This window comes from Thamnophis sirtalis, unplaced genomic scaffold (assembly GCF_051295495.1).
Source record: "Thamnophis sirtalis isolate CommonGarterSnake01/CBP01778 unplaced genomic scaffold, rThaSir2_p1.2 scaffold_7, whole genome shotgun sequence".
Classification (NCBI taxonomy): Eukaryota; Metazoa; Chordata; class Lepidosauria; order Squamata; family Natricidae; genus Thamnophis; species Thamnophis sirtalis.
This window is the reverse complement of record NW_028261387.1, coordinates 65,082,979-65,097,749: the sequence shown is the minus strand read 5'-3', so window position 1 is coordinate 65,097,749 and position 14,771 is coordinate 65,082,979. Positions and strand designations below refer to the sequence as shown.

The window sequence follows — 14,771 nt, the reverse complement described above, 5'->3', positions numbered from 1 at the left end:
AAATTCTGTTTTGTTCTTTGGGTATTTCACCTTGCAATCTAACTTATAACTTTGGGGGTTTCTTGGTAATTTCCCATCTAAGGACTAATCAAAAGGCAACATGGTGATTTAATCCCATTGTCTCTACAGTTATAGTTTTGCCAGTATTTCTGATTATTTTCTGTCTAATAGGCAAATTCCCAAGGAAAACAATTGGGCTACAGCTCTAATCACACTTATTTTCCAAGAATACCTATGTAGCCTATATGACATTCTCGGATGTTATTGGAAATAAATTGATCTTGAAGCTAAGACTTTGACTTGCAATCAGCCTTCCATTTATTTATTTTAAAATAATTTTTTAAATTTAAGTGAGATGAGATTTGCAGGTGCCCATAAGCACCATGTTGCTAATCTCTGTTCTTATCCATTAGGATCCTTCTTTATTCTCATAGTTTTGACAAAATTGCATGTGCTATCTGCTATGCCACCTGCTTCCATTTTGTGGATTGCTTCAAATGCAGACAATTTCTAACAGAATTTTATTTATTTACCTCTCTGAGGCAATAGATACATTTTAAAGGTATTTGCTTGCAAAGATAAATGGGTTTTTCTCTCCAAAACCTTTCATCCTAGCTACATTTAAATATGAAAGTCAGATTTTTTTAAAAAAAGAATTCCACAACAGTTATCATTACTGCTTTGCTAAATGCCGTTAAGATAGTGTGCCAATGAATTAGATGCAGCATGAATGGAATACCAATACTAGAATATTCAACTGTAAACTCATTCAATGCAGTTTTGAATTTTTTGAAACACTTAACCCAGTGAAAGGGACTCAGATTATTTCCTTTTTGACCTTTTTGCCACAGCTCTTAACCTTCAAGCATGGCTCAGTTAACTCCAGGCAAAGTTCCTTAGTGCTCATTGCACAGCGTGAAGTGTATGATTACTTGATTTTAATTATACTAAAATTAAAACGATGTAGGGGTTTAAAAAGTAAATTTATTTTCTTATAATATTAACATTAAAAGCCATCTCTGCCTGGCCACAGCATGGTAGATTTATGTAAAGGGACTCTGTAATACAATCAGAGAGAGTGAGAGAGAAAGAGAGAACACTGTGTCTACAACACAAAGAACACTTTCCCATTTTCTCCCTCCACTTTACTTTTTTCCCATGGTCAACCCCCCACCCCCACCCCAGCCTGCTTATTGAAATCACATGCCAATAACAAATGAGAAAGCAAATAAGTGTATCATTACAGAAAAATGCCAAGTGACTTTCTGTGAACTGATAGGTTAAGATGATCAGTAAATCAAGATGTTGTTCTTTGAGCCTCACTGTAAGATATTTCTGCCTCCCTCTTTTAATATTGTTCCATTACATTGAAATAATTTTGAAATCAAAGCAAACAAACATTTAAAATGCACTAATTAAGGAGAAAAGGTCCATGTTAGCTATAACATATATACTATAATTCCCTTACACATAATAGCTGTTGATCAAAGATGGCAATTCCAAACTCACTAAAAAATGTCTATGCATTAGCAAAATGGATAGACTTTAAAATATTATTAGAGTCCTATATCTTTGTTTTATTAAATATTCCATTTCTTACTTGCTTCCAAAGCCACATCATTTTTATTCATTTTATTGATCAAATTTAGAGATTCATCAAATTTTATTCATCAAAGTTACGGTACCACCTGAGGTTTATATTCTCATTGTCTACAATTCATCTCTGGGATATCATCCAATAATAGTTGCCATATGTTCCCCTCGTATGTCTATGCTACTCCTTCAGCATAAATATGCTGCCATTATTATGTGTAGGAAAAACAATTGCAACTACATTCCATTTGCTCATAATTCATTTTCAGGTGGTCAATGGATCATACTGTGTGCGTGCATGTATGTATGTATGTATGTATGTATGTATGTATGTATGTATTCTTTTCCTTCACATTCTCACTAAATAGTGTCTATTTTAATGCATACCTTTTATATTCTATATCAATTAAATTTCAGTTCTAAAGCAATTAAAATTCCAAATAATTCTTCTCTGGTTGATCACATATTACAAACTAGAGCTTTGTTTTATTTTTGTCCCCCTTTATTACGGGAGAGCAAATTTTTCTTCAAATACAAAAGAACAAATGAAAGAAAGAAAGAAAGAAAGAAAGAAAGAAAGAAAGAAAGAAAGAAAGAATATGAATAGGACTAGTGACAATAATCTCATCTAATGCAGGCATCTCCACTTGTTCCTCTGGATACAGATTTAAATTCTCATCACCAAGGAAGATACAGTCTGATGTTGCAATTCAATACAATTGAATTGCCATGTCAGGTCCTGCCTAATTAATCTTATTGGAATCTTATTGAATGAACTGGATTTGAATCACTTCTTGCATGTACACACACTCGCACACAACCACTTGAAAACATTTTGGATACTTAACAACAGACCTGCATTTATTCATTTATGACTAGTTGCACCATCCTGTGGTCAAATGTGATCAATGTAGGAGAAAGGATTCGCTTAACAACCTTAGGGTTCACTTAATGACCAGTTGATTTGCTTAATAATTGCAAAAAGATATGATGGAAATTCTGAGGTTAATTGTGGTTGTTAATAAACACTGGTAATAAATCGATCCTGTGTAATGCTAGGACATATCAAGCTTCATTAAAATCTTTGTCTCTTTGTCTGAAAAAAAGTTTCTGATTTGCTAATGAACCATGACCACTATTCTAATCTTTGTTGATCTCAATCCCTGAATAGATGGGACTAATATCTGCCTATTGATTCTTCTGATAGCACTATATGACCCTGGACATGAATGATTTTGCTAAAGCTTCTGCACCAGGGTATAGACTGAGGCAGGTTGAGTTATTAGAAATTATATTTTAAAGAGTTTAGAATATCTGCAAAAAACTTTCAAATTTTCCTTAATTATATGGAAAAATAAGCATTTAGGCACATTTCTAAATCAAAATACTGGATTTAGTTGTAACACAGAGTGAGTTAATAACTTCGTCTCCAAAGATTGCAAGGAAACCTCAGAACATTCAGTTTTATTTTCTTGAAAGTAAGAAAACTAGAATTCTTACTGTGTATCCTTGAGGCACGCTGGAGTATTTTACTTAGTTCATACAGAATGTAGCTAACACTTAAATTCATTTTGATGGCATGGTTATAGTGTGTTTCTTACAAACTTGCTCTTCCCCAGAGATGTCCCTGAGTTGCAACTAATTTATCATTGCTACAACCATCGAAATTCATATATGAAGCATAGTCTGTTACCTTGGAAACCAAGCTGGCCCTGTACGCTGCCAGAGCTTTTAGATATTCCTTCTTTGCTGCTTCAGTTTTCCTTTTATATGCCTGAAAAGCCCAAGAAGAAAATATTAATTAAACAAGAGAAACAGGATGATACTGCTCTGATTGTACAGTTGTTTATGTCTTGCATATTGCCCAAGGGAGCTGTGCTGGGTTTATTATAAATCCAATCTCTGTATATAGGTGATATGAAAGTGAATTTTATATGCTTTTTCCAAAAACAGAAATTCAGACTGAAATCAAAACTACCAGAAAACAGATAGAGATTTAAAATTATAGCTGGGCTTATCACGGAAGTTTGCTACTGCTTGCACAAGTTAAAATGCTATTTTAGAATTGGCACGGAGACATCAAATTTAGAGAGAGTGTTCTACAAACAAACTAATTATTAATTGCTTTTTGACTGATTTTTACTTTTTGTTATCAGTAAAGGCAAGAGCTAGTTTGATGTGATGGCTTAAGAAATCTGGTTAGAACCAGGAAACAGTGAGTTCTAGTTACGTCTTAGGCAAAAGGCCTCCTGGGTGACTTTTGGGCAGTTGGGCCAATCACTTTCTCTCAGTCCTAGGAAGGAGGCAATGCAAACCACTTCTGAAAACTGCAGGGAAATCCAGGCAGTCTCTGCAAATTGGACATGATTGAATAGAAAGAAAAAATAGAGTAATGATAATGTAACAGGACTTTATAGATTTCTTATAGAATGATATAAAGTATTTGTTGATACATTTTATCCAAACTCTATCAATTATATCCAATCAGATTTTTTTTTAAACTGGACTCTTATCCTTTTCATTTAATGAATGAAATATGATGCATATGTCATGTTATATCTGGTAAAGATCATACAGTAGGTGCTAACATCCCATTTAACCGATTAAAGTCTTAACTGGCACTTTACCCAATAGACATCAGCAAGTGATTGCTTCAATTGTCAAGAATAATCAAACGTGACATAGATCAGATAATATTTGGCTGTTAATGTTAATGTTATTGATTTGAGTAAAGATGGAAAAGACAAAGCCACAATCCTATTACTTGCAGACAAAGCTTCCAATGAAATCTATAGATAGTATATTATCATAGCTAAATTACCTTAGCAATGGATTTCCCATAGGATTTATAAAATGGGTCCAATTTTTGTACGCAGTTTTAAGTCTAAATTAATGGCTGCCTTAATCTCGTTTTTCAGCCTACTGAAATACCAGATAAGGACATCCATTTTGATTTTTGATATTTGTTTAGAACTCTTTGCTTGTTCTACTAGACTAGCTCATAATATCAGGTGGGGTTATTTTTTGTATAATTAATTAGCATATAACTTGACATTATATGCCAGATATATTTTATTCTTTGTTTCTGATCATACTTTGATTCTGGCTCTGAAGCGCTTGATTAATAAATTGAGGCAAATTAAGAGATGCTATGTTATATGATTGCTAAGAAGGTGTTGATATCAACTGGTAATTATCATTTTTGTATGCTTATTGATATTATTAACTTTTAGGTGTTTATATTCCATGTGACATTTCTCAAATAATTACATTAAATAAAAATAAGATATTCCACAAATATGTGGATTAGGTAAGCATTCTCAAATAAATATGATTCCTAGTATACTTGATATTGTACATAGACTCCATATACGTACTACAGCAAACTGATTTTACGACAGGGTGTAATATTTTTAGTATCCATATTCTTTTGAACTACATAATCATTACATCAAATTGATGTGATGCTTTGTCCCAAACACTTCCATTAAAATGTATTACATCCTTACTGTTATAAATGTATTAATCTGCAATCTTGTTATTGTGCATTACAAAATATTACCAAAATAGAGCATGGTTGCTGAGCCATTCAACATTTATTTAGCCTGCATATGCATAAATATCATAATGGTATTTACTTCCTTAGTCATATATATAGAATAAATAAAAATTCATTTAAGTGTATAGAGTTGAGGTGTTTTTTTTTTAAAAAAGAAGATAATCAATATACAATCTACCACTGTAAAAAAAAAACACCTATAGAGTGTTATTCATCTCAGCCTCTATCTCAGGATAGCAAAAGATTAGAATATTATTTTTTATTTCCACAAGTTGTTCATTAGTCTAAAAACATAAAGGGGAAGTAAAAAAAGATGTTTAATTCCAGTCTATCCAAACAAAAGGATTCCAAAGTGGCAGAAGTTAGCTTTCATTCACCCAGGAAGCTTTGTATCACCTTTTCTATAGTAGCTTTTATTTCTCAAGTCAAATTCTGACGGCACTTATGAGATGAGGGGCTGCAGATGCTCTATATGTGTATTGGCAGAAAGTACTATAGTATTAAATCAACAGCACATTTTATGCTCACAATACATGCAAGTCTTTTCAATAATTTTGAAAATTCTATTTTCAAAAATGAAAAGAACAATGTGTCAAGGTAATGGCTTTGTATCTTCAGATCAGATCCAAAACTGCTACTTTGCAATTTCACTTATAGTATATCTATTTGTAGAGACATTACAATTCCACAGGGAAAAGTACTAAAAAAGGCCAAAGACAACAACTACTATAAAACTTGCTATTTTGAGTTGGTGAAAGAGAAGGCACTGTTCTCCATGGACAGTTGTTATTTCTGACCTTCACAAGTGGCAGCTGCTTAATCCAGAGGTAGAAACATATAAAATCAAGCTTTTCCTTACATAACTAACAAGATGATTATAAATAAAACAATATTATCACTTGGCGGCTAACCAAAGTTACTGAATTCAAGAAAAGAATTCAAGACTTTAAAAAAAACTTAAGAAAACTAGCTGCTTTGATTTTATTAGACATCCCAGCAATTGGGACACTTTGATTTGCATAAAATTACATGAGATAAAAAAAATAGATCAGGGTCACTTATATGTGGTTGAAATTGAAGTTTCCAAGCTTAACAGAAAAAAACTGCCTTGTGGTTAATAAGTGAGACCAATATGAGATTCAAAAAACCCATCTCAATTTTGTTTCTTTCTTAAAACTTTAGTTACACTCAGAAAAAATAGCTTTGAAAAACTAAATTTTGTAGACAAATTTTCCCCTCAAGGTAAGAAGTTAGAAGAAACATTTTAACCAACAGCTGATGGTTTTAAATTCAGAGTGAACTTACAAATGGATAGCAAAACATTAAGAAAACCAACAAAAGCCATGCAAGGATTAAACAATCTCACAGTTAATGTTTTCCTCTTCCCTTACACCTTCCCTACACTTCCTTTTACAACACAGCTTTCCTCAATCTTTATTCTCCAGATGTATTAAAAGTCTAGAATTCCCAGTAGTGCTAGGAATTATGGAAATTGAAACCACATGCCCATACCCCAAAGATGAAAAAAGTGTGAATATGATCTCAGCTAAAGTTTCTTGTTAGCTGACTTCACATTAGGAGACACCTTTACTACATGAGTGTTGAAGTTGATATGAACCCCTTGTGCCCCCCCTTTCAATGCAGAAACATTCCTTTTCACAGCTTTTATTTTTTTAAAAAACTTTCTGGGTGAGAATGAAAAAAAATTATTCATCATGGTCTCTCCAAATGTCCCTGGCATTCATATCAAATGTACAAATATCTAGTGCATCTTTGGAAGGTGAGCTTATCTCAAAATACCAACAGTTGGCCGAGATCCTGGACATTCTTCCATGGGAAGCTGTAGTGTAGATGCAACAGCATAAAGTCAGTAACATCAGAATCTGTGATATTGTCAAAAAACTAAAGCAACATATGGAGTTACTTCTGAGTAGTTTATTTCATTGTTCTCAACCGATAAAACAGAATATTGCCAGATTAAAGTAACTATCTGCATAACTATAGATATGCTTTGGGAATGGCTAGGAAAAAGCCATTTTAATATTTTCCTGTCGACCAAACTTTCCAGGTTCTACTGCCTGCTTGACCTCTGTGCTGCAGCCCCTCTATCTTGGGAATCCAGACTACATTCCACCACAGATGTAAAGAATCTACCTGCAATGCTTGCTCATAATTCTCACTGGCTCACGGTTGACTCAGCCTTCCATCCTTCCAAGGTGGTTAAAATGAGGACCAGGATTGTTGGGGGCAACATGCTGATTCTGTAAATTGCTTAGAGGGCTGTAAAGCACTGAAAAGCACTGTATTGCTACTAATAGCAATTGCTAGGAACAATAAAAGTGATGTTTGAGCTCAGTGTTACCAATATGTCATTCACATTGAACCCTATGTTTCCTTAACAGCTGAATTATATAGCTATAACCAAATTCTTAAACCTAGCTCAGTAATTAATTGGTAGCTTGTGCAGTTGATATAGTATCAGGCACACCTATTTTTGGCTGGCACATAAATATATCAGGAGCAACTGGTAACTTCATGCATTCTGCAGTAATGGTAATGCTCTCTGGTAACACACTGTTGTGGGGTTATCCTTGTTCTTGGTCTGGAAACTAGTAGGTCATGAGGATCAGCACGATGGAAACTGCTTCTAAGGCTACTAAATATTTTTCACTCAACTGGTTGCAAACAAGCATTGCACCTGTTTTTGTGCCTGGTTGTGCAAAAATATCATTGCAACCCTGCCATGCAAGATAAAATAGGTTTTAGCTACTTGCTCAGCATATTAAATAGCATTTAAATTGGATTTTGGGTTTGAATTGCAATGTGACCTATAAACTATATATGGAAAGTGTATATGGAAATTTGTTATTTTATTTTATTTTTTCTGGGGGAAGGGTGTAGACAAGGAAAGGTCAGGGATTGCTGACCGGGGTTTTAGGAATAAAATCTTGTTTGACTGATGATTTTTAAAATTTTATGTTTGCTTTAAATTCATCAGATGTTTAGTTTTAATTCTGTCATCCTATATTGGCAGCATTATTTTTTGGATGTGGGGAGAAGAGCTCCAAAGATTGAAAAACAATGTCCATGAAAGAAAGCCGGAGATTAAAAGGCCAGTTGCATATGCCTGTTTGCGAGCTGTATCCCTCTTTCTGGAGAATATAGAAGCGATGGAATGGGTCTACAAAGGAGAAGTAGCATGATGGACTGAAATGAAAGAGGGAGTACATTCCAAGAAGTGCGGGGAGAGCAAGACAAGAGATAACACTGCCCAGAGTTGCATCAGAGACACAGGAAGGAGTTAGTATAGTCACTCCCTAGTACTTCCCAAGGTATATCCTTTAGTTTAGGGAGAGCGTAGTGAAGGTTTAATCTGGCAAGATTCTGTCAATATAGTGTGAGCAAATAAGGAATGACACTTTAGCTGGTTTGTTTTATATTGTTCTTGGGTTGGACCTGATGAAAGAAGATGGTTTCTACTCTGCCCTATTTGGAGGCTTAACTGTTCCCACCGTGCATCCCTAATTGACAGTCTAATGATGAATATCCTTTTCTATGGGTATAAGAATTAATTTTCCATACTTCTTTCTTGGTTATAGGTCACATGAGACTGTATACACACATTTTATTACATTCATGTAGATTACATTCAAATTATATTTCTTGTTAGGTTCAGAGTAAGTTCCAAAGAACTGTAAGTATTGCCTTCTTCTCTTATATGAACAACAAAACCAATTACTAATTACTAGCAATTACTAATGTTATTGCTTTTTATCTGACTCTTTTCTTGATAGGATGGCTCCAAAAATAGTAAATATTGTCATGATTCATAGCTATAAATGCTACTAAGATTTCAAGATGGGAAAAAAAAATCAAGAGAAAGGCAAGAGTGGGTTGACTTCTATGTATGTTTAATAAATGTACTAATTGACACCGAGACAAGGCTTCCATTCATTGGCACATAGATTTAGCTTTCTACATGTTAATGTGGTTTACCTGTGACCCTGTTTAGAAACAATTACGTGCTCTAGTACCCACTTGGCCTTTTTCACTAAAAAGAGAAAATGTGTAACTAAAGCCTACTTGACACACTGAAAATTTGAGGTGAAATGTGGACAGCAATTCCTAGCAGGGTTTCTTAAAAGCCATTTGTGTAAAAATGGCTTTGCTGTGAGATCCATTTAAATACTGGCAGAATTGGCCCTCTTTCTTTTTCCCCAGAGCATTAACTTCAGCCATTTATCAGAGCTAAAGATTTTAAAAAATATTCTACATGTTTTCCAGATAATCTTCCATGCCCGTGGGTTTATTTTTGTTATTCATTGGTGGGGGGGGGGAGATTCATTAATCATTAAGGGACTGGGTGGGTGTTGAGAAGGAGGGCAAACATGTGACTGATTATGGGGGAAGGAATTGCAGCTGATAGAAGCATAATCCAGAGTTTCAGTCCTAATGCTTTTGTGCCTTAGCAAAGAAACTGGCAATTGTGCCATAATGAAATGCTCAGTTTTCAAAAACAATAAATAAGAGTGTTATTCCAAATCCTGCTGATGCACACAGAACCACTTTGTGTTAAGTAAATGATACACATTCTTTATTGGTAAACATTAAATGTAACTAAAGAATAACAAATTTCCTGGATTTTGAATATGACAATTCACCTGCTGAATTACTATGGTTTGAAAACAAAATGACAAAATCAGCTTCCTATCGATAATATAGTGCCATAAATATTTCTACTATCTTCCTATTAATATGCACAGCTACCTTGGTCCATTATAAGGGCCCTAATTTGATACTTTTCATAAGAGTTTGGGGGAAACTGTTACTTCTGCCAAATACTTACCAACCTGACTTCTCCATGGCCAAGCACCTGATGTGCAATTGGATAGAAAAATGGTAAGAATTAAAGCAATTTCTGTAATTGAAATGGAAACTTGAATGTTCAAAGCCTTAATTCGTATGAAGTGGAAAAGGAGGCTTGGATCTCGATCTCAAAGTTGCTATTGACCTATCTTTTGCGAAAAAGCCTCTTCAAATAATATTTAATAAATAATTAAATGATATTGTAAATGCTTTGGTCTAAAGTATTTTGGCATCACCCTGAGTTAGTAATAATAAATCTAAAGCTTGCAAATAGAAAAACAAGAATATAAACATAATTTAAATAATACTGATTGCTATACTTTACCATATCTATGATTTAAAAATATAGTCTCAGATGAAATTCATAGTGCTGCACATTTCTATAACTTTGCAAAAATTATTCTGGAAAATAAACGGACAGATGTTGCATAGCTTGCTGGCAATGCTTTTCAATCAGTACACTGATGAAAAAAACTAAGCTTCCTTGAAAACCAATACATATGCAAGTATTCCTATTGGCTACTTGCCTTCAATCATTTTTTATACCAGATACTGAAAAGGAAAATGCACGTTTCATCCTACTTACAATAGCCCTTCCCAAGCTGGTGCCCTGTGGTAACATCAGATTGTAATTGCAATTATGTCCAATAACCTCTATTGGCTATGCCAGGTGAAGATGATATATCGAACTATTTTATTTCCACACCTGAATTCATTTAAATAACCTGTAAGTCTTGAACATCAGTTAGGATTTGGAATAAGATTCCACCTGATATCCATGTGACCTTCAGCCTTCTGGCATTCTGGAAAGACCAGGCCTTGGGTTAGGATGGGTAATGCCCCTGTATGCATGTGTGTGTGCTGTATGGTTAGCCAGATCTGCCTTCAGTTCTTGTTCATTCTTTTATAGTTATAGTATTCTACTTATTCTTTTATACTTATTATGTTATATTTTTATTCTGTTGGATTTTTTTTGTACACTGTCTAGACTCTGTGGAGTAGGGAGGTGTCTAAACCAGTTACATTAAATTTAATTGTCTTGGATGTTTTACTGTTCTAGAAGAGGGTGATGGGAGTTGTTTTATTGAGGTCCACAGTGCCACAGAATGTATTACTAGCATTCAGATGAACATTTGTTACTCCTTTCATATCTTGCTGTGGAAGAAAGAAAAAACCCAGAAGAGAAAATTAAATAGAACTTGGATGAGATCAATATGCCAGTCTGGGAAAAACATGGACATGCAAAGTTGTCTTAAGACAGTTGAACCATTTAACTGTACATTCCAATTCTGTTTGCAGTGACTGGTATTTCTCCCAGGTTTCAGACTAACCTCTCATTTAGCAGTGCTTATACCATTTTTTAATGGGAGAGGTTGAATACTGGGATCTAAAGCAAACAAATGATGTGGTCATTAAAGATCTGAACTGTTGTATTAGGAGACAGTTCTTAAGTGTCTGTGGAGTTTTGAATTACATCTAAAAAGCAAACTAAATTAACAAGCTGTAACTTGTGTGCACAACAAGAGAAATGAAGGAACCGTTTAGACTTGGTATACTACAGGCTTCATATTACATGCACACGTCATGAAGTATAGAATTTCATTACAATGGAATGTATCCATTATAATTGTGAGTAAGAACTAAGATTGTTAGTATGAGCCATGCTGGTCTAGAAAACCACCATCTTGGTAACTGAGTAACCCCAGTTCCTCTAGATGGAGCTAATGTTAACAAAAAATAATGTTCTTGATTCTGTTTAGACACAGCATTAAAAAATCCAACTCTCTTCCCATAGTAGGGCATAATTATTTTTTTGCATTATTTCAACTAGAGTTAAAATCTGCTATGTTGTGAATTGAGGGAGCAATCTATTTTTATGGTGGTAATGCATTTTATGAGCTTTGAAAGTTGAAAGAGATGAAGGTAGATTATTAGAGATACTTCTTTGGCTGATAACAATCATTAACATGTTATGTTTTAGTGCGATAAGAACTATCTACACAGGAACAGCTGCTACATTTTTTGTAAGGTCAAAAGAATGTGTGTTTATATGTGTGTATTACACACACATGCACACACATATTCTTTAGATTCTTCTCTAAGCCTGTTAGAAAAGCCTATGTCAGCTGCCAAAGTACAGTGGTAAAAAGGTTAATGTTGTGAGCTTCCCATATATATGCCCACATATAAGCATCTACACACATTTCTGCACAAGATTGATGACTGAAGGAGTTAAGGCAAGGAAGGAAATTGTGCATATTCTACACAGAAGCTGTACTTGAAAGGGTTAAGGCAGGGAAGAAATTGTGCAACTTGCAGAACAGGTGTCCTTGATGAAAACCCAAGGACGGAGAGATTGCTAATCCTGTATTCCACAGCATGATCAAATCACCAAGCAACAGATATAAATAAAAAAGGCAGGAAATGAGAAATTTAGATATAAGTGTGTCAGCGAGAAAATGAAGATTCATTGTAAAAAGCCAGAGATGAGATGAAGAGAAAGGAACAATATGAGAGAAGCCCCAACTGACAAACAAAAATATTAGATTCTTTTGATATATATTTTTTGCAAAAATTCAAATAAATGGCAGCAATAGTAACAACTGCTTTAAACATAGCTCTGCATTTTTTCTTTGCATAAGTAACATAATTCCTTCCTCTTTCTGTTTGCTTTTTAGTGAGGGGAAAATATATCAAACAATAAACCTGCAATGAAGAACATGTAATATGTAATCTTTACTTTGTTTACTTCATCAATGGAAAGAAAGTAAATTTGCTTTGTAGGAGTAGCAGCACCTGTTCCACAGTAGATAAATATCCCCGGCTTTGATACTTTAAAGCTGTCTTACCCTTCTGTGTGATAAACAAGATATCTGCTGGATACATGGTAGCTCATTTCAGTTAGTATCTATGCCAAGTTTAATATCCATCAAATTAATATTAATTTGTCACCCAGCTTTGAGAGCTGCCATTTTGATTTCATTGTTTGGATCTACTACTACTGCTGCTTCAAGGGTGAAGAGTACTTCCTTGATCACCACACTGTGCTGCCTTATGTAAGCAATAATTCATTATATAGTAAAATTGGGGAAGGCTACTTAAAAGGTGGTTGTGCCAAAAAAAAAAGTGTATCAATGAAAACAGTAATAATTATCAGCTGATCTTATTTATACTGTCTGTTGATTTCAGGAATACAGTGGCACCAAGTCCTGCATTCCTTATTGCTTGTCCATCCCAAATCTTTATGTGATAGTCTTTTGAACATGAATGCAGGAAGAACATCAAAGGAATTTAGCAGGATTCATACAAAAGCTTCCTGCCAGCAAACCAAACTACAAATGCTCACAGTTGGCTGAAGAAATGAATCTTCAGAGTGATAATTTTAAAACATTTTTCTAAAAGTATAAATGTGTTTATAATTTTAAGCCAACCTCAGACATTAATGCCCACTATCAATCATTTCTTAAACTGATTTCTCACTAAACCTGCTTAAAGCAAAGGGAGACTTGAAGGATAAGGAAAACCAAGCCACCAGATTCCTAGGTAAAACACTGTGCTCCCATGAAGAAAAAGCTCTATCCCAAGACACAGCTTTCGTTCGGCAGGCATTATCTCTTGGTAGTATTTCTCATTACTGTTTTATTGCCTTTGTCATCCAGCCTTTCCTTAAGAAATATATGCGTATCATCTTTTATTCTCATAGAAATCTAATGGTTAAACTGAAATAGTACAAGATCATACAGTATATTTTATGGCATGAATTAGGATGTGAATACAAATCTGAGATTCAGGTCAACTAAAACTACTAGCAGTCAAGAAAAAAATTAGACAGGTAAAAATATAAAGTGTAAAAAGTACACATTGAGACATAGAATAGGACAACTGAGAAACATATGTCTGAATGCTGATCAGACCAGAAAAGTGCTAAATAAAATCATGCTCTCTACCAAGATATTTCTTCAGGATAGAATAAATAACAGTTATCTACAATTCCCTGGAGTGAGATCAAAGGGTTCATCTAAGGATCAACACTCTGGCTGTTTTTTCTCCCCCTATCCGGTGCTGCTGTGTGAAATTTGGGATCTTGTATGTATAATGTACATATCTTTTGACTTAAGATCATATATCTTACTTTAACTGAAATGGTTATTCCAGATTGCAATACAATGAATCTGGTTGTTTGAATTAGGCCTAAATCAAATCAAACTCTACCAACTTATCTGGCATGGACTATTATTATTGCCAGCATGATAAGGTGAAACAAAAGCCTTACAAATTTAGAATCATGAAAGAATAATTTCAGGGGGGAGGAAATCCAATAGTTTCTTGCTGTTTCAAAATAATTGAGGTATATTCCCTAAAAACATGAAGGTTCACTTTCTGAGAACTGCAGTAGGATAATAACGATGATAACAATATTTTTCTCTCTATTTCGGGATACCTATTCATTAATTCAGCAGTGATACCCAAAGAGGAGCTTCAGATGAATATAGAAATCTACTGTAATCTTGGTTATTCTCCTAAACTTTGGGGCAGAGTGAAGGCTGAACCACCTTGGATCGATTTTTTGATTCTATATTGCTTTAGGGAGTACTTATTATTTATTTTGTCTTTGGAAGAGGTTTTTTTTTTAAAAAAATTGTAAGCCACCCAGAGTCATTGAGAGTTGGAGAGACTATACATTGTCTGTCAATCTATCTGTTATCATTCCTTTTCAGACTAATTCTCTGAGAAATAAATGGTTACCACAGGC

General features: G+C 34.3%; 1 protein-coding gene across 5 annotated transcripts in view; it reads right to left on the bottom strand.

Moving 5' to 3' along the window:
• Positions 1 to 14,771, bottom strand: part of TOX2 (TOX high mobility group box family member 2) — a 209,452-nt gene that overhangs the window by 12,564 nt on the left and 182,117 nt on the right. For all 5 annotated transcript variants that reach the window (XM_087720317.1, XM_087720314.1, XM_014069267.2 and 2 more), the window contains one exon: positions 3,287 to 3,367. In XM_087720317.1, the coding sequence (XP_087576443.1) occupies positions 3,287 to 3,367 (81 nt within the window). The remainder of the gene's footprint in view (positions 1 to 3,286; positions 3,368 to 14,771) is intronic.